At 40.4% G+C, this 27,344-nt stretch overlaps 1 protein-coding gene and 1 pseudogene across 8 annotated transcripts in view; one reads left to right on the top strand and one right to left on the bottom strand.

Annotated features, from left to right (window-relative positions):
• Nucleotides 1–27,344, bottom strand: part of Hecw2 (HECT, C2 and WW domain containing E3 ubiquitin protein ligase 2) — a 416,509-nt gene that overhangs the window by 108,048 nt on the left and 281,117 nt on the right. For 7 of the 8 annotated variants that reach the window (XM_029564734.1, XM_029564735.1, XM_017798837.2 and 4 more), the window contains 7 exons: nt 22,231–22,325; nt 16,021–16,096; nt 13,942–14,111; nt 11,532–11,674; nt 8,482–8,582; nt 6,682–8,058; nt 5,002–5,097 (listed from right to left, as the gene is read on the bottom strand). In XM_029564734.1, coding sequence (XP_029420594.1) covers nt 5,002–5,097; nt 6,682–8,058; nt 8,482–8,582; nt 11,532–11,674; nt 13,942–14,111; nt 16,021–16,096; nt 22,231–22,325 — 2,058 coding nt within the window. Of the gene's footprint in view, nt 1–5,001; nt 5,098–6,681; nt 8,059–8,481; nt 8,583–11,531; nt 11,675–12,771; nt 12,979–13,941; nt 14,112–16,020; nt 16,097–22,230; nt 22,326–27,344 lie in introns of those variants that run through there. The other variant, XM_029564741.1, reaches the window with a different exon arrangement.
• Nucleotides 1,426–1,548, top strand: LOC115070775 (annotated as a pseudogene).

Raw genomic sequence — 27,344 nt, 5'->3', positions numbered from 1 at the left:
CATAGTCTATACCACTTCTTCTATAAGACCCTTAAAAAGTCATACCTCTCTACAGATCAATCACAATTTTGGAAAATTAGAGGACAGAATGAAACATTTTTAAGCCTTCTATTATTTCTGAAAGTCTATGAGCCTCTAAAATAATGCCCAAGTGTTACATTAGTGTCAGGAAGGACCTAGCAACATCTTAGTATCATCTTATCTGTCTTACGCACAGGCTGCAGGGTCCAAACTCAACTCAGATTATTTAAGTCTTACAGTGAGGGGTTTTGGAGCCCTGAGGGATAGGAATCTGGAACCACTCACTAACTCACCTTAGCCACAGCAGCTCCAAATGATCGGGTATTGTACATTAGTGTTCCACGTAAGACCTCATTTGCATAAGGAACTTCATGGTGATAATTAAGTCTATTTCCTGGAGCTGTTTCTCAAGGCATGGTGGGACTCTAACAAGATGTGCCAGAATTGTTAAGGATTTAAATCAAAATGTAGATTCCTCAGACACACCTAGGTCTTAAGATTCTAACTCTGAATCCAGGACTCAGCTATCTCCAATTCTACATACCTTCTCAGATGATTCCTCATTATACTAAAATATGAAAAACACTGCCATAAATTAATGAGAGCTCAAAACAACAGCTAATTTGTCAAACAAACCCATGGAGCAAATGGCAGATTTCTTAGAGGTTATAGTGTGGGTTCATAAGAAACTAAGCTTTTTCGCAAGTGCCAAAACTGGAATCCAGGTTCTTGGATATCCTGAGATGTAAATACAAGACTAATGGTGACACTATTTCAAGGTCACTGTCACAGCACTGGTCCCCTAGTATGGTACAAAGGCATGAAGGTCTTAAACATTTTTAGATTTTAGAATCGGTATAATGGGGAAGGGGGCAGGGCAGGACAGACCTATAATCTTGCTGCTCATCTTATTAACTCTTCTTTCCCACTCCCTAGACCTTGGTCTCCCCTGACCACACAGTTGGTGATGGATGAGATGCTGACACTGAGAAGAATGTCAGGGATGAAGCAAAGTGAGTGACACATCATGAGTGGCCAGCACCGGATGACACACAAGGGACAGAAGAGACTGTGAGCAGGGGCTTGATTAGGTTGTGATGACTGAGGTAAACCCATTCCTGAATGCTGTGAAGCAAATTTACAACTCACTATAAAATTATAATAACTATGGTAATTTCACCCAAATGGAAAGATGGTGAAGTCATGTATATGAACCAGAAGTACTTTCAAGGAAAAGTGCAAGCTTTCTGATGGACAACAGATATCAGCCTTTAAGAGATTTTTGTGCAATTTGTATATAAAGTTCAAAATCGTGTAATTTGGGAGTCAGTATGATAGGAGTGGTGGGTAGTCGGTGTTAGTGGACATGAAGGGAATTTCTAAGGTTATGGTTGCATAGGGGTACAGTTAAAAAATTCAGTAGGGGGCTTTTTACCAACTTGGGCTATTTGGCAGAGTGATTAAGACCACACTCCACAGTGGGCTATATCACCTAGTATGGTTCATTACTATTGTGTGGCCTATGCTGATTAAAAAAATTCAGTATGGGGCTGATTAAGAACACTGAATATTCTTGCAGAAGACACTTTGGCAGAAAGAAGTAGCATGGAACAATTCCATACCTCCTCCCCGTGCAGAGATGGGCTAAGTCACAATTACCTTAGAGTCAAAAGAGAAAAAAATAAAGTCATTTTTCAGAGGGGCCAGGTTGGCCATTCCTTCTATCCTTTTATCATTATGCTAAAAAGAACACGAGGTCATGTGGTGATGTTCTGGTTGGCTTCAGTCCTGAAGTGCCTCCAGCTGCCAACACCACTGATAACTTCAGAATGACAAGGTGCAGTACATTTTTAAGGGGTGGTGCATACTCAAGTCCAGGCTACTTTTCTGACTATCATGTTTCCTCTAAGGCCTGGAGCTTTCTTATTTTCTATGATCATTAGAGCATCTCTCAACCAATGGTTGAAGGCATGGGGCCCTCAAGGTCACACATAGACAGTGCTCCTGGCCTAAAGCAAGAATAAGATCTTGAGAATCAATTGGTGGATCATTATCATAGCTAGGCAGTGAACACTAAATTCAAGTCTGTTCCCTGATCCAGAGATAGTACAGGGACTAGCAGGAGTGCCAACATCTGCTTTAAATAGAGTGATTCAAACAGATATTTAGCAACTAAGAATTACCAGGCCATGTAGACTACTATCTAAGAGGCATTGAATGGACTTAGTGAGGCACACCGAGACCCCACTGGGATTTTAAATCTTTGAAGAGAAGCCTAAGTTTGCTAGTTAATTTTTCTTACTATATGTTAGTACACAAATATTTTAAAAGGTGAAAATAATCTAAAAGAACAATAACAAAATGGCAAAGGGAAAAAAAACAAGTTTGGGATGCATCCAAACTCAAAGTGCACTGCTTCAGCATCTTGTCCTTTATGTGTAGGGACAGTGACCTGCACAGAGCAGAAAAGGTGCTGCTCAGTCAGACACAGATACCAAACATACAGTATCTATCTGGGCTGCTTAACGGTGGTTCACACAGTTGCTGTGACACTCTCATAAGAGAGAGGCTTCTCCAAGGCAGGGTTCTGCTGCATAAACTCACCCCACAAACAGAAAAGTGAGCCTCTCTGGTCTGACCTCAAAGTTTCAGCAAAACTCCCAAACTTTCTGATGTTGGAAAGATGAGATGCACATGGGATTGGGGACAAGACTGAACAGGAATCAGGATGATTGGACCCCAGCCAACTCCTGGTCATATAAATCCTCAAACTAACAAGCTGATTGTTATTACAGTGTGTGTCTTCATTTTTAGAGAGAAACATCTCCATATTTGAGTTCTTTAAATGTAAAAAAAAAAGATTTCTTTATATTTTACAAACAATGTCATTTTCTAAGGGTTAATTAAGTTAGGATAGAGATGTGTTTCCAAGCAGGCATCCTATTAAAAATTTAGAGGGGGGCAAGCATTTATGGTATCAAATTGCCCCATCATTGCCTACAAGCAGCACCTACAAACATCTCTATGATGGAAGTGAGCCCATGAACTCCAAATGTCCACTATGGGGTGACACCTACCAGTACCACTGAAAACCACTGAACAGGAGCATGTCTTAAGAGTCTTCCTTCTGTATGCTAGTCATTCATTGAACATGACATACCACTAAACCACTTTTAGTCCTGGGTGTATCATCTTATTAAAATGAATTGTTGGCTGTTTGCAAAATAAATTCTCAAGATTAATTTTCTCTCTCTCATTCTATTATCAATGTTTAAACAAGTACATTGCAATATCACTAATAGGTGTCCTCATTTCAGCAAGAAAGGACCCATCTTTCTTGAGCATAATCTATAGATCAAAATTATGTCCAACTAACATTAATGCAATGGAATGTGAGTAAGAGGATTCCAGTTATCAAGGCAAGGCTATGTCTCCTCATCCAGCTCCCAGAAACTGCAATTACTATCGATCTACATATACACAAATGCAAAGGTCTCCCAGAAGTCTCTCCTGGTGTTCCCAATTCATCATGTTCTAATTATACCTAAATATCTTCCAAGAATATTCCTCTTTGCTAACTCTATCTTCTCCTAGAGGGTAAACAATAGGGAGGTCTGTCTTGGTTGCTTCAATCGCCTACTTTAGATGACAGAGGGATAATTAATCTCTTCACTTATTAAAAACCTGCTTAAAATATCCATTTTGTATCAGTACTAGCCCTCAGTTATTCAAATGCACAACCAAGGGAGGGATCTGTACACAAAAGAATTTCAGAAGTATCAAGTTACAGTGGTAGTTCAGCTCTTTTGTCAGCTCCCACCAAATCTCACTACTCAGTATTCCAGGCCTAGGAAAGTCTGCCTGCCTCTCTTTACATCTCATCTCTTAAAAAATACACAAAGATCTCAGACTGTTTCCATAGTCACTTATGAGATAGGTATGAGAAGAGGGTAGGTAAGAAGGGAAAGCAGCAAACCCAGAGGCACCCCTTCTGCAAACACTGTCTACTGAGCTGTGTGACCAGACATCAGAATGCCTTGCTCCCATAGCACATTACCTTAAGGGCTTCTAGAAATTTAAAAGGACTTCACACATTTCTGGATGATGAGTGGCACGAGCACCACTTACATAGGCTCTGAACCACCTCCCACTGTCCCTAATCCTCAGCCATCTTTTAAAAGTGCTAAATGTGTCCTGAAAGTTAAAGTAATGAAATATCTTTCAAATTCTTAAATAATGGTTTTATCCCTCAAAAACAGAAACTAAAACAAAAACAAACCAGTAGGCTAATTCTGAAACTAGTAATACTTCATACTGCTAAGGAAAAAAAATCAGAACCTTGTGCTTAATGATTTAAAATAATGGAAGCAGGGTGGGAGGAGGGCTGGAGTGATGGATCAGCAGTTAAGAGCACTGACTGCTCTTGCAGATGACCCAGGTTCGATTCCCAGCACCCACAACTGGCAGATAACAGCTGTCGGTAACTCCGTTAACTCCAGTTCCAGGGGAATTTGATGCCTTCTTCTGACCTGTGTACTTACACACATGTAGGCAATACACTCATACATATAAAATTAAAAAAAATATATAAATAAATAAAATGAATAAAGGGAAGAAAGCCAGTCCATTGCTGGGTGAGGATTTTCTAAGAGATTGCACCAATTTGCCTACTTATTGAATGACGTCATGTTGCTCTTAAGCATAATTAAAAAAAAAAATCTCCTATGCATATAATACCTAAAATATCTAGATCTACTTCCATGATTTACTTTAGGGTCAGATCAATGTTTGCTCTTCTCCAGCTACTCTTTCACCCAGAACAGTGCCAGAGAGGAGCGATGGTGCAGAGCTTTCCAGATTACAGCTACTTGGTCAAGTGGCAGCCCCCAGGCACATTCCTTTCCAGGACCCATGGAATGAGTCTGCCTGTCACCATTGCACACTGTGACTAAAGTAAGCCATTAGATAACAGCTGCTCACTTGGTGGCAAAGCCTCGTCCACCCTCTGGTACCGGCTGACATCCTGGCGAACTGAAGGTAGTGACCGCAAGGGCTGGTGGCCATTGTTTTGAGAACCTAGGATTAAAGGTAAAAGTTACCAAGATACTTCTCTGCCTTTTGTGTCAAAACAGGTAAATATCTATCTCTCTCTTTCTCTATATATATAATATATTAACAAAAACCACAACACACACACACACACACACACACACACACACACACACGTACCTAAGCCAAATATAGTGCCCTATGTCTGTAAGCCTAGGACTCAGGAAGGTGAGGCAGGAAGATAGAGAGTCCAGGCTAGCCTGGGCTACATAGCAAGACCCTAATTCAATAAAATGTAAATAAGCAAACAAAAAACTTAAACATTAATCCCAGGCTGGTCTCTTGGCTCTATTTTGTCTAATTTCCCATGTAGAAGTGAGGGCTCAGGAGAGGTATCCATAGAGAAACAGCCCTTGCATGCAGCCCCCTTGCCCCTCCTCCCTACATACCCTGCCTCTGACCTGTTCATGAACTAATGCTTTAGGGGCCTGAGCAGCCACACTATAATTAGGAGAGCAAAAGCAAAATGGGAGGCAGAGGAAAAGAAGGGGATAATTTAGGTAGAAAAATAGGTTTCATGATACGAAAGTCATTGCTGGGGCTGGGAATATACTTCAGTCATAAAGTACTTCCCTAGGTTCAATCTACTCCAAAGAGAAAAAGCAATTCCTATTTAACTCTGTGATATTTAGGAATTTGAAACTTCCCTTTGACTGTTTAATACCTCTTATAGAATAGTTTAAAGAAATCATTATAGAGGGGCTGGAGATATGGCTCAGCAGTTAAGAGTACTGACTGCTCTTGTAGAGGACCCAGGTTTGACTTCTAGCACCCACATGGTGACTAACAGCCACCAGTAACTCCAGTTCTAGGGGATCCAATGCCCTCTTCCTACCTCTTCAGGTATTACACACTATAGGTGCACATACCTACATTCAGGTCCCTCTTCCTCCTCCTCACCCCCTCTTCTTCCTCCTCCCCCTCCTCTTCCTCCTCTTTTTCTTCTACTTTTCCCCCCTTTTCCTTCCTTATTCTTCTTGTATCAGAATATCCCCTAACCCAGTTGACATTTCTTGTACTCCAGAAGACAAGCGTTGATGCAAAGCTCATATTAACCTGCTCTGAAGCTTAATGAAGGGTGAATGACTTAAGGTGATCCTGATACCCTCTAAAGTCTATACCACAGTAGTGGCTGGTTTTATATCTTAAGTTTGAAGGCTGTTGTTTGCCAGGCCTCTTATGTCTGCAACAGATGATTCATTCAAAAAGAAGACTGGATTTGAAGTGAGGCCCAGATATACACAAATTACATCATCCTCCCAGTTATGTGAATGACTAAGTCCCTCAGGCGCTCCAGATCTGGCCTGGGAGGCCTGATCCAAAAGGGCTATGGGTGTCCACATATTTACTTATTACCTGCTTCTATTTCTTGTCCTTCTTAAACCTCCTTTTGCTAACTGATGAACCCCCAGGTGAGGAATTCACCTACATATTCACCTATCCACTTATACATGCGACCTGAATTACAGTGTACATGGAGGGGAAATCTACAACACTTCTCTTTGAGCAGCTGTGCTTGAGCCAGGAGCCAAGCTGACTTCTAGGTCCTACCTCCAGTAGCGCCCTCCTCCTGGGCAGTGGCCCCTTCGCAGGCACCTTGGGCATCCCCAGCATCACCATCTTCTTGAGTCTGGCTCTCCACTGCAGCAGCAGCATCAGGAGGAGGAGTAGCAGCAGCTCCCTCTAGACTTCCCCTTCTCTGCCAGACTGTCCCCAGATCCTCCTGCTCTGGTAAAGCAGCCCCTTCGGCCCCAGGTCCTTCCTCCTCCCTACCAGGCACCTGTACCACAGGTAAAGAACCCGGAGTGCAGATGGAATCCTGTGACCCCTCCACAGGGCTGCTGTTGGGCTCAGCTGCACAGGCCCCATCTTCCTCGTCCTGAGAAGAAAAGGCTGGGGTTTCTGGAAACCGGGCACTCTCAAGAGATGAGCACCGTGTCTCCACCGAGGACAGTTGTGTGGTCACGCTCTCATTGCAGGAGCTGTCGGCTCCTTCCAGGTCACTCTCTCCCTCAGGCCTGGTGCTGGCCTCACTCACACTCTCTGTCCTGGCTGGGTCGCTTGGTTCTGTTTCAGAGGACACCTGGGAAGGCTCAGACCCCTGGTCCAGGGACTCCGTTTCACTGGCAGCTCTGCGGCTCCCTCCCGATGTGTCAGAAGTCCCCGTGTCCGCACTACTTACAGGTTGATCTACCTCTTGCGAGCCACACAATTCAGCACTGCCCTGGTCAGTACTGGGTTGAGGTTCAGGGCCAGTTTCATTTTCATCAGGGACTGTGTCAGAGGGCAAGGAGCCATCTGCCAGCTCTGGAAGATTCTTGGGCCTCTCATCCAAGGATGCAGCTTCATGTACAGAGGCATCCTCAGTCTCAACTGGGTTGTCATCCTCTGGCTTTGTCTGAGATGTCAGGCTCCCATCATCAGTTCTTGATGTCCCCCCAAACATGATCAACCCTCCTTCCTCCTCCAAGGAAGATGGATAACCTAAGTCTTGCTGGAACTCATGGTCTTCTTCATCAGAGTCAATATGAAGCATTGCATTGAGTCTTGTGTCAGTGGGAAAACTACTCCTCAGTTTGGGAGAGGCTCCCACGGACCTCTCAGAGGAGGTTGTTGCCATAGGCCTGGAGGGGCCATTGTGTTCAATAGCATCCAAGTAATCATTGAGTGAATCTTGGCGGCCTCTGGGAGGTGAGGTCCTTGAGGAAGTAGAGATCAAGTCCTCTGTGTCTATTTCCAGAGTAGAGCTAGTCCTGAAAGAATGCTTGGGGGTCCCATCTGCAGCACTGTCCTCAGACACTGGCCCATTAGCACAAACTGTGCTGTCATGATGGCTCCCTGGCATGTCCTCATCATCAGAAGGGCTGCCTAGGTCTCCGTTCACAGTGTTGACTCCAAGAATGGTGCCAACAGCTTCTGGAGATGCATCTGAGTGAGAAAGCAGCATTTGTAAATGTGATACAGAACAGTAAAGGAACATGTAAATATCTGCCTTGAAACTAAATGGTTGGATGAGTTCAGTCATCCTACAGAAGGCTCTGGACAAGCAGTCAATCAATCACTGACCTGCTAAGATACACTACTTCCTACTAACCAAATGTCTTGTGGAAAGCTTGGTGTGTGAGGTATAGATGTTACCTACTGCTGGAAATTCTGCAGCCCATTTTCACAATGCAAGTGTAAATCTTGGAATGACTTCTGTTACACAGACTTTTCTAAATACTTTGGAAACTGAGAGGCAATCATTGGAAAGCTAGTTCATTTTCAGAACTGGACAAAATACAACCCTGTTGTAAACTATCAGTTGAGTAACATTTAATACATGTTTATGTATGTATAGAAACACCTCACCTTCATGAATGGAAGACGTGACTTCTACTTTAAACTGGAGGTAGCCACTCACATGGTCAGCTGGGAGCCTTCTGCCAAGGTTGTAGCTGAGCATTTGGTCACTGCAGGAGGAGAAATGGTCCTTCATCCTTATTGAACTGCTGTTAGCCTTCACCTTCCTCCCACAGGCCACCCCCAAGCCCTACTAATTGCCATTAGAACTTTCAGGTTCAGAAGTAAAAAAAAATACAGGCTCCGGCACATTGGTCCCAGTTTATTCTTATTCACTTGCACAAGTAAACACTTACAAACCCAGGGATAAAAGGGAATCTTGCTATAAGGAACATCATTAGGAGAGAGCACCATGAGAGCCTAAGGCCAGGCCACACCCAGGAGCCCTGACTGTACGAGTGGAGGGGTTGCTGACCTCACCTTCCCCACCTCCAAAGGGAGGAGGGGGAGCTGTTGGCCCTCATTCTTGGGAAATATGGTTTACTGCCAAGTCAGCTGCTGATGAGTTGCTGTGCAGTGAGGGAGGGTATCAGATCCCATATGTGGTACTAGAGGAGAACCACACTAGACCATTCATTCTTTGCTCTGCCTTGGTGCTAGGCTCAGACTGTCAGCTTCCTTTAAGGATGGGGTCGCCATCTGTTTGAAGTCCATGTCTATTTTCAAGAGTCAAATGCAAGCCATTCCTATTCTGAGTCAAAGGATTTACTTCTGATTTAGGAAGATAATCTGTTCTCACACTGCCCTCTAATGGCTATTTCAGAAACTGCCTGCACCTAACATTGTACCACTGTACAGTGTAGAGCCTCTAGTTAGCTTTTTAGCATTAATCTACATAACTATTTCTATTCTTTTCGATCTCCTCAGTACAATACTAAGTAGGTATTATCAGTTTAAAAGGACACATACTACAATCTACTAAAACTGTAGTTCACCAATTAAAGAAGTTCTTAGAAATTTCTTTTCCTTAGAGATGAAATTGTGATGATTTTTTTCTCATGATTGGTGCTTTTAAAATATTTTGCTTCAGGCTGGGTGTGGTGGTGCACATCTTTAATCCCAGCACTCAGGAGACAGAGGCAGGTGGATCTCTGTGAGATCCAGGCCAGCCTGGGTCTATATAGTAAGTTCCAGGTCAGCTGTGGCTACAGGGAGACCCTGTCTCAAAGACTCTTTTTTTTTTGCTACGCCTTATTATAATCACAAAAATGAATGATAACAGATTCTCACTAGCTACCTGAAGCATTCTTTCATTATTCTGAGAAACTGATGAAGCTTGGGTCATGACAAATCTTTGCAAAGGAAGCAGGCCATCATGAAAATGTCACGTTTAAACAAATGCTCTCAAAATAGGTTATTGGGAAGTTGTAGCTCATCCCATAAAACCACACCCTATAAAATTTCAACTATTTCATATAGCTGCAGTTCACCAAATGCACCAAAGTGAGCACTTTTCAAGATGTGTCAATTGCTTGATAGGAAGCAATAATCAAATCAGAAATATGCATTTATAGGCTTACAGGTGATATGCCAATGTAGTATAATGGCAATGTTTTTAACATACTCACAGAGAAACAGCTCCTAATTCTGATACTCTATGAATCCTGGTTGGACTTTACCTACACATGAAGCTGGGACTGGTCCTGCTGTGTGTGCTCAGCTCCTTAAAAGACTGGCTCAAAGGCCAGAGAGTTCATGACACTTTGGGTCAATGACAGATTTTATTTTTCTTTGATCATTCTTGCTGTCAGTACACAAAATTGACACATCCATCAAGTGTCACACATATTACACAAGTTATATGATTACAATTAATATAAATTACATGAAAATATATTGCTTTTATTAGAATTAATATTACTATGTTTTACTTCCTATAAATGCTAAAAATAATCTTGAAAGCTCTAAAAAAAAACTACTAGAACCTATAATTATCATCCTTAAAACCAATTGTGATTTCCCAGCTTTTATCAGATAAATCAGGCTCCCAGAATTTTGTATGACCTCCCTACTTCCTGTGGGCTGTCCAACACAAAATCCATAACCTGACAGAATTAGAATCCACTGGAATCTCTGAATTTTGGGTGTGAAGAGGCCATAGAGATTATGTGGTCTGAACATTTTTTCCCACCATGAGGAAACTAAAACCCAAGAAAACTGTGATTTGCAAAACTAAACTGAAAATTAGCTACAAAGGGAATATGAAGGATCAACTTTCTGCAAGTAACTGTTATGACCAGTATTCTCAAGATGTTTCAGAGAATGTAGGGCCCTATGGTAGAGGGATCTGAGCTCAAATTCCTGCTCCACCACTGGATTGCTGGCCTCAGATTGCTCATCTCTAAAATGGGTATCATCACATCTGTACCTCTTGGTGTTGCTGAGGCTACAGGGGTCAATCAGTATAATATACTTAGCTCCTTACAGAGTGAGAACCTAGCATCTCAACTGATGATATGCACTACCACTGTAGGATGACATTCATACTACTGTTGCTGCTCCCACCACCACATAATCAAAAGATTCTCCAACAGTGAAAAAAGATATACAAGATGCCCTCGTGGTACTTATTGCATAAAAATACATATGAAATAACAATGGATAAGGATTGTTATTTCTTAGCTATCACAACTTACAGAATGAAGCTCACAGGAATGAAAAATTAAAACTAAACCATCAAACAAAGTTGTTTTGGTTTTTTAGGACTAAAAATAGTCTCTGTGGATAGGATTAATCAAGCAAAGGTAAATGTGGGCAGAATGACATTCAGGGTATATAGCAAAATTTCAGTTTGCCCCCAAACCAATGGAACATTAAGAGATTTGACACTGATTGCTAATGCACGTGCTTCTTGGAAAAGAGACTGATAACCACAAAAAGTATATAACTAAAACAAGGTACTTTTGGTCCAAAACACTTTATTGAGCATAAGGGTACTTTTTAAACAATTGTTACCACTTCTTATCAGCCAGCAAGAAAATCCCTAAGACTGCCAAGTATCATTTCAGCTGCCTCTGTACAAACTTATCTCAAGATCCCTCAAAGGGAGGGCTGGTTACCCGATGGCTTGCCGCTCCAGCAGCCTCTGGACTGGAATGGTCAGTTTCCCCAGGAAGCGCTTGATGATAGGACGGCTCTTTGCAAATTTGTCTTTAATTTCAATTTCTAAGACATCAGTTAAAAGTGCAAAAAAGGAATATTTCTGAAAACAAAACATATATGTGTATTTAGAAGACAAATATAGTATTACTTTATATTACAGCAAATGATATCTCTTAAACTCTAATGATATGCAGAGTCCACAATGCTAGTATCAATCCTGTATGCACTCAGCACCATTAAAATTCACAATGATTAAAAAAATCTATTAAAAATCTGAATGACAACAGAAGTCTGTCAACCCAATCATACAACCCTTCTTGTTTTAACAGTTATAGGAGATATTATCAAATATTAAATCACATGCAATACAATTTTAGTAGTTACTACACGTATTGTATCTTAATTCTTGGATAGTTATTTCTTGTTACAGGATGACTTAAGATTAAATATATGATTAGTTACAATTTAAATTTTGAATCTCATGGAATTTTGAAGTTACAAACATACTATAGTTTAAAATATTTTTCCATTTCATGGGAGGAGGAACACTTGTGATTTTGTGATTTCTCTGATAAATATTAAAACAAAGCAGTGTTTGCCTGGAATTATTACTTAAGTTTAAAAGGCACATGAGGTCATTTATTTTGGGACAGAAAATGAAAAGTCTGAAGTTAAGAGAGGCTTAATTGTTTTTATTGAAGAATGTTATTAGCTGGGGAAGTAGGTCAAAGGTACAGTGCTTGCCTAGCTTGTGTGAGGTCCTGGATTCAACCTCCAGCATGGCCGAAAGAAAAAGAAATTAAAACTTGCACCAGGGATATAGCCAAGCGGTAGAATACTTGCCTTGCAAGCATGAGGCCTAGGGTCAATCCCCCCAGTACCATAGTAAAAACTTTTCAACAATTCCACTGGAGTGGGTGTTAATAAGAATGTGAAATAAATATAAAGAGCTTTGCTTATTTTAAATTTTAAAAAGATCAAATTTTCTTTTAAAAGCTGAAGATCTCAGAATAAGTAAATGATGGTGCAGGAAGTGAATGTAAATCATGGCACCCTTCTCTGGCAGCATTCCTGCAATTATAGTGATGCAAACAGGGCTAGGCTGTTTGACACTTAGGTGCCACCAGGTTCACTTAGTCATAATAATTTTTAAAAGAGGGGAATTTGGAAGTCTGCTTAATGGAAAAAAGCACTTACTTAAGATAGGAAAGCTGAATTTAAGTGCCTCTGCCCCTAAGCAGCTAGTCACAGAAATACTTGAAGCTGCTGTTTGCTGAGCACCAGAAGAGAAGCTCATCTCTAGGCTCCCTCAACATTGGTGACATGGTCAAGTACTTTGTAAATGTAAACCATTGGGTGGGCTGAGGGTACAGCTCAGTATAGAGTGCTTGGCTACCATGCGGGTAGCCCTGGCTTTGAGCTCAGTCACTGCAAAAAGACAGATAAATAAAAATAAATCAAAGGAACAGAAGGTTATTGCTTGTTATATCACCATATCTACTGTGTACTCTTAGAGCTTGTACTGAAATATATATATTTTTTTATTTTCTAGGCTTTGAAACATACAAGATGAAGAGGTATGACTTTAAGAATCATTTGCCACAATGAGATTATACTTTTTTAGACCAGGTGTAAGAACACAAGCAATAGACTTCCACTTAGATGAACACAGGAACTGTCCAGGGAACACACATATCTTTCTGAGCTGGTCAATCCCAAATATCTAGATCTTTGCTCCAATTAGTTTCATATCCCTCAAATTATATCTCTCCTCTCCAATTAAATATCTCTATAATGTTGTTAGAGCACACTTCCATCATTAAACATCAAGAGATGTCCTAACTAATTGTAGAATTCCCATGCTAGTGAAGATTCATCCAGAAACAGTCTAGCACTAGTAAGGGAAGCACCTTGGATCCCTGAGATACAGTGGGAAGACTCAGGCTCTGCTCACTCAGTGGAAAGCACTTCGTGTCTCTTTGTTTGCCTTTGAGTCCACATAGCTCTAAGGAGAAAGTCCTTTGATTGATTTTACTGAGTGGCACACTAAGGTGATAGGTATCATAATGCCGCTGTGAAGAGCTCTAAAATACCATCAACATAATCTGTCTTCACCCAGGATGGTGACTCTCTGAATGTCTCATCTAATACAAATCTGAAAATTCACAAAACATTTGCCAAAGATATACAAAAATAAATTCTTTTAATTTAGACTGAATATGTGCTAGACGCTTTCCAACAGAAGCACTGGACACCTCAGCTACCTTGACCATATCCATTAACAGCTCAAGGCTGCAACAAGTTCAGAAGGAAAAGATGAACTTGGCTGGTGTACGTTAAACAGAAGATCTCTGAGGCTTGTCTTACCTCTCTGTGCCAAATCGGATTAGTGGTGTTACTGATGATAGTAGACCTTCTCTCCTGCCCATGGTGGGCACAAGTAGGGAAACTGCTCTTCTTCCCTGGCTGAATGGACATCTTAAGATAAGGGTCAGGATTGAAGAACATCCCTTTCTTGAGCCCAACTGCCCTGAGATCTTTAAAGAAAGGAAGAGAGAAGGAGGAAGGGACAAAAAACAAGAGGGGGAGAGGAAAGGCAGTAGGGAGGGAAGAGACGGAAGGAAGAAGGAAGGATCCATGGATCCTGGTTAGATTAAGCAGCTCAGAGGTGAGTTGTTCTTAAATGATCACATAGGACACTCTAAACAGCAATAATTCAGTAACACAACAGCAGAGTTAATCATGTCATGGCTGTCTACTGTCTAGCTAGACAAGGACACATGGATATGGCAGTCATTCCAGCAGAGGGGTCTCTGAGATGGCAAATACAAAACCCTTCCCATCACCTTATACCCCTAAACCTGGGACCTTTTCATCCCATATACATGCCATCATGAGCTTTTTAAATAGTGCAATGTATTTGGTTAACCACAATGTTAGACAATAATCCTCAATAAACAGTTTAGGAAAACTAAGTTCTTTCATGAAAAAAACTCCCATATATAAAATGACATATACAGATATTATATATGTATATGTTTGAATTGTTTAATTTGAGGTGAAAATTTAAAACACATTCATTCATAATATATTTTAAATACATATATGTTTTATAATGTGATAAATATTTGGGGAGAAAATACATCAGAATGTGTCTAATATGTGAATATGATCTGCTATTTTACATAATTCTGTGGTTATTTTTCTGTAACTTGTAACTTGATAGTTGATAAATGTCATATAACTTACCTTACATTCACAAATCATTTTATACTACACGAACTGCTGAAAGTTTTAGCTGAAGTCTGTTTAGTGAGACTTATTTAATGATCAAACTAATTAAGTACACAAATGTCTAGAACCAAAGTGGGCTTAACTGGGCCCGCAATATCTTTCTGAGGATATCAGTTTGATTAATGTAGATCTAAGAGCTAAGACATCGTGAAAACTTGTGGGAGAGACTGCAAGTCATTTTATGTGGTTCAGATCAATATGGGGAAGATTGTGAATACTCTAGTCTAGAGAGCAATTCTGCACAAGGAGATCTTTGTTTTGACCAGATCAGTAGGGGAAGCGATACCGGTCATGGCCCTGAATTATGGAGGTAACTGGGCTCATCCTATGAAGCCCTTTTCTGAAACAGGAGGACACAAGTGACTGGAAATTTACATATTCTCCAGAGCATTCCCTCTGGAGGGGACTAACAAGGACTCCTGGCCCAAATACAATTGATGAAAACACACCAGGATTGTCTAATGCCACAGAGTCAGCAGTGGAAGGGGAAGGATTATAGATCAGTAAATATTGAGAGAGTCAACCAAGAGGACTTTATGTTAACAATGCATGGGATATAATGTGATTTCTAACCTAAAACCAATGGGAGAAAGAAGAGTAAGCTAAGAATGGGTCAGGCACCCAGGAAACTACTGTGATCTCATTATCCTTGTAGTTCTGATCTTGACACTTCATACACTATGCAGTCATTAAACACAGATTTGCATTTCACTATCCCTTCAATAACGCTGCATGTTCTCACTTTGTTTTATTTGACACAAAGTAGCTTTGAGAAGAAAAGGCAGCTGTACATTTATTTCCTTGCTTTTCTTTAGTGTTTGCCTGGGATTCAAGAATGATATCCTTTAGGCATTAAATCTACTTTGAAACAAGGGATTTCTTTGAAGTAAATGAAAAGCAGCATGGAAAGAAAGAGCTACTGCAGAAAGTCTAAAAAAACCTAATTCATTCACAGAAAAACATTCCTTTAACACAAAGCATTCCACCAGAAGATTAAGTCACGGTGGTAAAAGGTATACTTGAATTTCTAGATGTATGACCAAAAGAATTTACAGGTTATATATCCTATGTGACAGTCTGTAGAAAGAATGATTATTCCCAACTTGGAAGCTACACACTCTTAACCTGGAGGCCACACACAGGCCTTCTTACCTGACAGCGTAAAGCTGACAAGTTTCTGAGAATGCAGATTTCCGGAAGCACCTCCTTCCATGCCTTCCGCTCCCATCTGAAGAAAAAAAAAACATGTATGTGAAATTTCATACAGGGATTACAGTACAGACCATCCCAGGGACCCTCATCTGTTTGCAAGTGCAATAATTTTTATATCAAAATGCATTGTAGGCTATGTCTTTAAATTTTCAAATCTTGGAATAAATATGCAAATGTAGATGCTCAAACACAGGAACAAAGCTTCATATTTAAGTTTAATCTATACCCCAGTTAAGAAATAGGAACTTTGAAATATTTTGTTAATATAATGAACCTACTTTATCTCCTGATGTCCTGTCTCTACCTTTAATAAGAATAAAGTTGTTCATGGTATACATTCCTATAATCACATCACTCAAGAGACCAAAACAAGAGGATTAAAATTTCAAACGCAACCCTTACTCCTTTTCTTCTTGACCGCCCGTGCGTGCGTGCGTGCGTGCGTGTGTGTGTGTGTGTGTGTGTGTGTGTGTATGTGTGTTTGTGTGTGTGTGAGATATAGTTGTTTATGGTGATGTTGCTGTTCTGTTTGAGACAGAGTCTTGCTATATAGCCATGGCTGGCTTGCTTCACTTAGAGTAAATCCCTACCCTTGATTTGAGATCATACTTGATAATAGACCAAATTTCTCATCATTCTGGCCTGCCTTCAACAAGAATTCTATGTTGGTTCTTTTAGCAAGAGTCCCTAGATCCTCCACCCTCTTAGTAATTTTCATCTACTCCCTACATAGCCCAGGCTGGCCTCGAACTCATTTTTGCCTCTCAACTGCTGGGACTTTACCACCATGCCTGGTGGAATATATGTGGTACATAATCAATATATTTATATTACTAATGAAACGAAACACTGAATTCCTTCATATTTAATAGGAAAACCTAGAATAAATACTTATGTTAGATTCACACATATGTACATATCTCTTTTGCCAAGAACTTTTCAGTGTCTTCATAGGTGTCCTACCTCCATTCTAGGCTTCTGTTGATTGTGGTATAGGTATATGACAGACTTTGATAGTTAGTGATAGTGTTGTGCTAAAATCTTTTGTAAATTTTCACAGCAAACAGTAATTTATAGACTACACAGCAAATTTAGACCTTTCTCTCTATGCATGTACAATTACTGCACAATTTATGGTATCCTAAAGAGAAAGTTCTTCATGATGCTCTGCAAAAGGAGTCCATAATGCTGGAAGGGACAGAACTAAAAGCATTGCTTATTCTGAATAACTAAATAACAGAAATTACAATTAATTCTGAAATTCACATTAAGCCCTAGCAAGGTTCTTTCTTGGACCAAACTTTAGTCAAACTGAGCCCTCTGATCAATTAGGCTGACCTTGGGATTCCATCTCCAACCTTGTACAGTGTAGTTTTAAGTTCCACTTCAATGAATAGCAAGCTCCAATCTTAGTCGAAGAATTATTGGCAGCTGATTACTGTTGGGTGAGGAAGAGCTGATCTTCTTGAAGGGAGAGACTCTAGATAGGCTGACAAAACTCTAGTGGATGAACTTGCACTGAGGGACATCCTGGGACACTAACTTTATATAATAGGCCTTAATACAAATGACAAAATGTATGAACTCCAGTGGGGGGCTATGGGAGGGTGCCAAAGGGTAAGGAGGAGGGGGGTATAAAGATGATTTTATGTATGAAATACACAAAAAGTCAATGAAAATTTAAAAAGTTCCACCTCATTTAAACAGACACCCCCCCCAATATGAGGTCACTCTTGATATCAGATAAAATTCCTCATCTCTCACCAGACTCCAGGTAATACCTGATCATTCTGGCCTATCTTCAGCAAAAATTCTGTTTAAGTCAATTTATCAAGAGTTACCATATCCCCCACCCTCTTAGTAATTTTCATCTACTGACACTGTGCCCCCAACTCTGTTCCTTAGCTACAAATCCTCACCTTTCTTTGTTATGTTTGGAACTGAGTCAATTCTATTTTGGGGTCTCTTTTCCCTTACTGCACCAATTCCTGAATAAAATCTATTTTCACCACTTGAAGCACTGTGCAGCGCTGGGTTTCCTCGATACTTCCTCCTCCCTTATCTTTGCTGTACTCCCCATGCTCCTGTAAAAATCAGACACCGTCACAACACAACAGCATCTCTAATCCAAAGAGAGTTGAGAAATCACAGAAGAAGTTCCATGTTTCAGCTTTTGATATATAAATTTCTACTCTCTTTTCTATGCTCCTACACCTTAGACAAGATTATATTGTGTGATCACTTTGCATCATGTACAATATACCACAGTACCATGCAACTATTCTTATTTAATTCCACCCTCTTCTTTTGGTGTGTATGTAATGTGCATGCATGTATATGTGTGTGAATGTTCATGTATATTTGTATGTGCATGTGTATGTGTGTGAAGGTTCAAGTGCATTTGTGTGTGTGTGTGTCTGTACATGTGAAGGTCAGAGAACAATCTCCAGTGTTTGCATCAGGCACTCTTCACCTTTCTTTTGAGAAAGGGTCTTTTGATAGCGTGAAACTCACTATGCACCGAAAATCTGCCTGTTTCTACTCCCCAGTGCTGGGATTACAAACATGCATCATCATGCCTAGCTTCTTGGGATAAAACTCACCTCCTCATGCTAACAAGGCAAGGTCTTTACTGAATAAGCTATCTTTCCAGTCTCTTTAATTTTATTCTCTCATGGATCACAATTTTCACTCAACAAAAATGTGGAACTGAGTACATTGTTTTTATTTCTGACTCATAATTCCCAGATTATCTGGGGTGGAGGCAGCAGCAAATGGTCTAGACAACAGATCGCTGTGACTGTCTGTCCTGCTTTCAGCACACAGGACTATCATGAGGTGGTGCTGACTGCAACTGAGACAGACATGCAGTAACCTGTCCTCTTTTCTGTACCCAGGGTTGCAGTCTGTGAAACTGGGCCTTGCTCTGAATAGAACACAGTAAGACAGACATGTCTCTCCAAAAGTATGACAGCTGTGTCCACCAAATACTTGGTTTGCTGAGTGAGTTATTTGGGACTGAAAAGACTCATGGTCTGTCTTCATTTAACACCTCCAGGCTGGCCTTTAATTCATGATCCCACTGCTTTAGCCTCCCCAAGTGCTAGGACTACAGATATGTATCGCCGTACCTGGCTTATAAATCTATTTAAAATATAAGAAATAATTACGACACCTCTAATTTTTAATTCATTGTGTGGTAAAAGACTACTCTGAAACAATTCTCAAAGCATTCACAGAAAAACGATGTCACCTCTCTGGTGAAAGAGTCATCTGAAATAATACTCAAAGAATTCAATCTTATCACTCACTATAATAAAGCCAGGGAAGACCAAAAACATTGCCACTAATATCGGGTCATTCGTGATAATAAACACATCTGCAGTCAGTGTTTAGAGAGAGCTTTTAAAATAGGCTCACTCCATAGATTCATTCCAGGAAAATCCAGAAGCAACAGTGTCAACCCAGTGCTGAAACAATACAGGGCAGTGAGTGACGGCTGCAAGCACCTGCCCCTCTGGCAGCAGGATTTCCTGCTCCAAGGCTCTGACACATCTTACTGTGTACTCTGATGAATGGCAATGACGCCAACATACAAATGTCAGAGAAGGCACAAGCTTTTTTCAAGCTCGATTCATGCAGAAGGTTATGTGGGAGAGGAGGCTACACAATGATGAGGACAGAGGCTCATTTCTCGACCTGAGGACTTTATCAGCTGTCTCTTTTGCATCTGGTCATGGAATAACCACACTAAGTGAGCTCATGGCTATCAGTACTGTTAGTCATAGCAACTAAGCACATGTTGTAGATTTGGGGACCGTCTGCTATAGAAGCAGAGCGCTAACCTCCCCAAATGAGGTCAGAGACAAAGAGCCAGACTATTTCCAAATTGACCTGAAATTGACTGAGCACCCCTTCTATTAGTCTTTTCTGCCTGCAGTGCTGCTATGTACACAAAGCTCTAAAATCATATTGGAGCAATTAATTATCCCCACACTGTCTACAGATTTTGATAGAGTAATTTCACTGCAGAATCATTGGAATGTTTTAATTGGCAGCAGATTATAAATACTTACCCCCTTCAGTGATACCTAGATCTTGAAATTGCTCATCTAAAAAAAATTCTAAATTCAGAAAAATGTTAGCTTTATTACTTATTGTCTAATTTCACTCAAAATGAGATCTGGAAATAACTTATTTTAAATAGCTCTCTTCTTCTAGCTGTGCAACTTTTCATTTTACAACATCAATGAGAGGCTAGTCTAATCCAATGTTTATGCTAACATGACAGATTTTGTAGTCACAACTCATCTTTTTTAGCTTTTAATTTTTGAGAATTTCAGAAATAAGTAGTTTCTGCATTATTTCCATCCCTCCCAGTCCCCCACCAACTCCTCCCATGTCCCCAAATGCCTCTCAATTTCTTGTCCTTTTCTTTGATTATTCTTATTACATATGCATACATTTATAAATATACATATTTAAAATACAGAGTCCATTTAGTGGTACCTGTGTTTAGGGCTGTCCATTTGGGATTAGATAACCTCTCAGGGCACTAGTACCTGGAGAAAACTGATTCGCCCTCCCTCAGCATGCACTGATTGCCTGTACCTCTCCATCCTGAGGTGGGACCCCATGTGTAGTCAACAACTCTTACTCTTTTCAGGACCTTCGAAGTCTTATATAGTAATGTAGGCTATTTTATATTCTAAACAAGGCTTACTACAATGGAGACATCAATATAATTGCTATCTGAGATACTGAAGAATTTCCACACATTGTTTCTTTTGCCTGGAATGTTTTTCCTTCTCTTTTTCACCCAAATAACTTCCATTCATCATTCAGGCTGTCTCTCAAGCATGCCTTCTTCAGGGAAGTCTTCCGGGACCTTCCAGATCATGACAGATCTTACTAGTACATGCTCTCACAGCTCCACTTCACTTCCCCTCATACAATTATCATTGAAATAATTTGATGGACGTCATTGTCCTTGCTACAGCAATGAGAGCAACAAGTGTTCTTTTTAGCATTTGGCCTCCAGTGATAGACAAAATGCCTGGCACTTAGCAAACACCCAATGGATATATGTGCAAATAAATAAGTAAAAATAAAACCTGCCTGATTCAGAGGCATGAGCACTAAGAGACAGTAGAAGGCAGGGCTGGACAATTTCAAAATTCCATCTACAGAGATCATTTTCTGAATTTAGGGACATTATCTTGGCCACTTGCCAATTTCTAAAACAGCAACCATCTATAAATGTATACATGACGCACACACACTCCTCCACACAATTGTTAAGAGTCTACATCATAGGAGTCAATATTTTTTCTAGATTTTTATAACCAGTTTTTATTCATGAGTAATAAAAATTTCAAGATTTGCATACAGTAGATTCTGAGACTCTCCCTTTATGAACCACCCGAGTCCAACCTCTCATGTACAATGGATCCATATATTGTAAGAATGCTAAAGTTTTGCATTTGGTCTACCAAACGAAAAAAATCAGAAAATTGTGAAAAGCAACCACTGTTCTAGAAACAGACAATTTTATTTCAATAGTCCAACATAACCAGCTTCCTCCAAGAGTAAATCAGAAGGTTTCCTCATCTTCTTAATGAAGACATTGGCTTCCAGTGAGTGGTATCATTAGGCACCGGACCCCAACTCAGCATTTTGAGGGATTCAATCTAAGACCTTGGAGGAAACAGCTCATTTATGACTCATGTCTTGAACTCTCTTTAGACAAAAGCTCCTTGAGGTGACTGGCAGGTAGAATCACTACAATTTAAGAGGGCACTCTTCCCCTTTTATATACCAAATTCACTTAAATTGTATCTAAGATGCAATATCACCATTTCCTACCAACCAGGCTTAGGACCCTTCATGACAGAACACTCACTTCTGTGCTTACGAGGTTCCCAAGAAATGCTGTTGATACAGGACTGTTATGTGTCAAGTAGTTTTCCACTGATTTGTATTGCAGATTCAGGTTTGTCAGCCTTGTAAGTTATTTCCTTCCCTAATACAGTGCCCACACTATTATGTGTTTCCTTTTCATTGTTCCTCAGGGTTGCACAGGCAAAAATAGAACTTGTGTCTCTTCATGGACCACCCCCCACCAGGAAGCTGGCAATGAGGGGCACTCACCATCACAGCTGGGTTCTTCACCGTGATGCAGGGGGTTGTGGCTCGAAGGGCTCCACTAATGCCGTGGTAGTATTTGAAACAGATTTTTATCTCCGCTGCAAAGCAATGGGAGAACACTAAATCCATTGAGGAAACTGTCACATCCTTCTCAGGCGATCCCACTCTGCATGGGTCTGTTCTAATCAGAGGCAACAGATTTTACCAAATCCTGTTGGATATTTTCTTCTTCTCTTTCTTTGTAATGTCTTCATATGTAACCTAGCTGGTATGGTGTTTACTATGTAGCTCAGGATGCCTTGATCTCTCAGTCCTCTTACCTCAGCCTTCCAAGTGCTAGGGTTACAGCATGTGCCACCAAGCCTACCTTTATATGATTTGCTGAAACTTCCTGAGAATATCTCAAATGTATCAGAAAAATGATGCACACAAACAACACACTGAAATATGGTGTAGTGATAGGGATAAGACCAGTTATGTTTACAAAGGTGTACCCCTCATGTCTGTGCCATTCACATGAGCCTGCTCTGGGTTACAGGTGAGTTGTTTAAGCCTGCTGTAAGTCAGGTAAATAAGAAACGACAGAACCGAGACCCAAATCAAATCTGTCCATTCTAGGCTTAACTTGTAACTTCTTCAATATAACTTTGTTCTCTATTTCTATGAAAGCATATAGAAACAGAGAACAAAATAAGTATGGATTCTCACGGACTGTCTAGGAACCCATAGGACTTTAATTTTCCAAGCGACTTAAATGAACCACTAAACAAGCGATCAAATTTGGGATCATATATACAAGCATTAAAAAACCCATATATCTTGTAAATTTGTTCAGATAATTTGGACTTGAGAAAAATCAATACAAACATTTATGGGTTTTTAAAAAAGTAATTACAGTTTCAAAAAGCATGAAGTGAAAGAAAATGTGTCAAATAAAAACCCAGAGTCATGGGAATTTCTCAGGAGACCGAGGTCTGAATCACAGGGAGATGTCTTTTGCCCCAGGTGTCTTCTGTAGAGGTAATGGTGCTGATAAGCAGGCCAGGCCCGAGATGGAGAGTTCTGAGATGCAGGAGGGAGTTCTTCCCTCAACTGAGTCACCAGAATCATTAAAGTGGGGCTGTTCCACAGATTTTCCTTAGGTTAATCTTCCACTGCCTTTCCTGAGCATGCCGAATGGCATCCTATCTTGGAGTATTTGGCTTTCTTATTTTAAAACAAAGATGCAATAATTAAAGACAAACCCCCTTCTGAGAACTTATATTGCCACACTCTTCTAATCAATGAGCAAACATTCAGTCTCAGGGAAAGTTCCAACACAGGGTAAACTATCAAGCCCTTCTTTTATGTGCATTCACTACTGTCCAATCATTCACAATTTAGCTAGCATCACCAACCAAAAGATTTTTATTAGCTGGGTATGGTGGTGCATACCTTTAATCCCAGCACTCAAGAAGCAGAAGCAGGCGGATGTCTGTGCCAGGGAATTCAGAAGGGACTAAGCTAACTATCTTATAGTTTAGCTGCTGAAGTGACAATACCAGGTATAACAAAACACACATGAAAAACATTTAAAAGGAAAAGCACCAGGAGGAAGAGCATGGTGACCAGGGACGTGATTAGTGACACCATGACAGAGTCACAGAATAAGCAAGTCCTATGGCTGAGTCAGGAGGAAGAAGTGGCAGAGCAGGCAAGTAGGAAGGAACACACAGGGTGTGAGCAGCAGCCTAATGCTGCTGTTACTCTGCCTGTGTCCTAGACAGAATGAGGGCTGTTTGCACCTGAACAGGAGCTCCCCAGCTGCTTTAGCAGGACACAGGTAAAGATTTCTGCTCCTTAAAATACAGGAAGGTTTCATGCAGAGCAGGATTTTTCACCTTCAAAAATTATTGTGTGCTTTTGGAGGGCACTCACAATTTTTAAAAGGTACAACTAAATGGGAGAGAGTGTTTTTTTTTTTTATTGTTATGTTTGACTATATTGGTGATTGGAAGAGGTAACTGGAAGATTATTCTAGAGTGTAGAAATAGGTTGGTGCCCAGGTGTCACCACTTTCAGCTACAATGTGTGATCTCTAACTGCAAGAGGAAAATTTAAAAAATAAAAACAAAACTATTATAGAGAAATACATCTAGGGGCAGGTAGAAAGAAAAGGGCAGAGCATCTGACTGGGGAGAAGCCAGGAAGCCAGCCTCGTTCAACAGCAAGCGAAGAGAACATGGACAGAGAGCAAGGGGTGCCCGGCTACTCTAAATGCTTCCCCTACAACTGGGTATGGCAGGAAGTGAATCCTGCTGCTGGCTTCAAATTGCACAGGGAAAGAAAACAGAACAAAAATCTCAAGTCTATGAAAAACAAGAGTATTTTCTCCCAAGTGTTTGCTCACACAAGTGTGTTACCTCAGAGGCCAGCAAGTCGGGGGAAAGGTGAAGCCTCCTGCATTGACCCATAAGGACCTGCTGTGGATTGAGGCAGCTCTAGTCTCAGGAAGAAGAGTACAAACACAACCCAAGTGATGTCTTCTCCTGTAAGTCCCCTCTGACCCCTGAAACCAGTCATGAATTACAGAAATGTATTTTAATCCTTTTAACAATCTTCAGGATAGTTTGCTTATAGAGTTACTAAAGTAAAGATTTATGCCTTCTATTTGAATGCTGACAAGACAAGGTGTCTTTTTATCTTCAAACTTTGAACCGTCTAATGTTCATAAATACAAATAACGATGTCCTGAGGCAACAGCTCTTCAGAGCATCCCCACCACGAAGGAGCCAGGTGAATACAGGGATAGGAGGCAGAAGGGACTTCGGACAGCATTCAGGCACTTAAATCATTCTAGGAAAGGGGATTTCTGTAACTGTGTGGTTCTGATGTCATATTTTAAAGCAATGATGCTACCATCTGTTTAAAAGAAGATTTCTAATTTGATGTATGAATAAAATATTTCTAGATAAGTAATGTGAAACTAGTAACTAACTACTTGCCTTCATTGTCACTGGCCCAAAGTTTCAGAGACAGTTACTTCTGCTTTATGCATGTTTTAAACATTATGTTCTTTTCAGAAATCATCTATTCACAAATTATCTTCTAAAAGCAATCAACTCAGCCCTAATCAGTCCTATGCATATACAATGACATCAATAGCTATTTCTGAGAAAAGGCTCTACTGTCTACGTCCTGCGAGTGGTGGGATTGCATGGAAGACTGGGATCTTTTCTATCCCCTTAAATAATGGTCTGATTCACTTAGGCAGTAGCTCACAGCTTGTTTTTACTGAGAAAGTCTTGATTTGTCCAGGTTTTTACAAGCTGAATATAAGATTGAACTCTAAGTGTGAATGGAATGTAAACAACCTTCTTCCTTCAATCATTTCTATTTCACTAAATAAAATAATGCAAAAACTAAGCTAATTGCAACTTATCCTGCACGCAACATGATTTTAACTATTGACCCATCTGCTTTCATGAAATTCTTAATATATTGGTTTCTATTCACAGCGCTTATATTCAGAGGGCACAAACTGAGGATGACTAAGTGCATTTTAATCTTCACGCCTCTGAAGCAGTTTACTCAGTTCCAGTAGCATGCTCCTTTGCCATTTATGCATTACTGCAAGTTGTCTTAATAATCTTTAATAAGGGTATGGAGTGGGACACCCTTTCTTGGTGAAAGTGCAGAATAACAATCATGAAAACAAAAGATGGACAATATCACTGTAGATGTAGAGAAATCTTACAGGATAAGAGAGCTAAGTGAACCCAAACATAAAGTATACAGAATGAAATGAAAAGCACCAAATCTCCAAGCATCAAGAACAATTGTCAGAGGAAAGGGACTGAGAAATGACGGCATTCAGAGTAGGGGCTCTGATAATGAAAACAGGAGGCTGAGGCCACTCTCCCAGCACAAAGCATTCTCTAATGTGCATATTTTAGCAAGGCACTAAGGTGAGCTCTGCCACTCAGTGATGTGACTCTCATGTGTACCGCTTGCGTTGCTAATGTTTCCTAATCCTGTATCTACTTCTAAGGGTGGAGACAGATACATATGTAAAATGCTATATAATGTTTACAAATATTAATGTTTTGTTACTATCTTTAACAATCAGAAAGCAATTCATTAGCAGCAACACACAATAAGGTTTACAATTTCTTGGCTCACTCATTGATCCAACATTAGTGAGTACCTACAACAGTGCTTCAAATGAAGTTGGAAATCAATATTTCATGATGGATGAGGAAAATGAATGGATACATAAAAGGATGAAAGGTAAGGCCCCCCCCAAAAAAACCCACTAAAGTATGAATGAAGGAAGAGCCACAGTTTATGAAAGGCTATATAGCAGAAAATAAACATCTTGCATGTCAAGACAACTTTCAAAACTTCAAAACTAAAGAATGCACACTGCAAAAATGACCCAGCCATCTGGCTGTTGAAAGTAAGTCTCTGGAGGCAATGCAGCTCAAGAGTGGCTGACAGTCTTTGTGTCTTCCTTTCTTTCTTTGTGTGGATGTGGTGTATGTATGTGTTTCCTGTGCATACACATGTGTGGAAGGCAGAGGTCAATGTTAGATGTCTTCCCTAATCACCCTCTACCTTAGTTTTTTTGAGAAAGAATCGCTCACTGAACCTGAAGCTCATTGATTGGGTTAGAGCAGCTGGCCAATGAACTCCAGTGCCTGCCACCTCTCCCCAAATGCAGTGCTGAGGTTCCAGACAAGTAATGCTGAGCCCTGCTTTTTATGTGGGTGCACAGGATTCAAACTTGAAGTGTAATAAATACAGATGAAGCATTTCTCTCAATGCTTATAAGTACAGTGTCTTTTATAAATGTCATGTTGAACCCAGAGGCTGACTTGGGCATTCTTAAGGCAGCTTTGCAGCATAATGAAATTTTACTCAGCTCTTATGAGCTAATGGTATGGAACCTTAGAAAAATGGGTAAGAAGTAGAGATAGCTTTTAAAATTCTAGATATGGTCCACTTCTGACCTTGAAAATACATTTTTTTTTTTTTGGTCTTTTTGAGACAGGGTCTCCCTGTAGCCCTAGCTGTCTTGGAACTCACTATGTAGACCAGGCTGGCCTCGAACTCACAGAGATCTGCCCCTCTGCCTC

This window comes from Nannospalax galili, unplaced genomic scaffold, assembly GCF_000622305.1.
Source record: "Nannospalax galili isolate Female #2095 unplaced genomic scaffold, S.galili_v1.0 scaffold115, whole genome shotgun sequence".
NCBI lineage: Eukaryota > Metazoa > Chordata > Mammalia > Rodentia > Spalacidae > Nannospalax > Nannospalax galili.
This window is presented reverse-complemented; position numbering and strand designations above follow the sequence as displayed.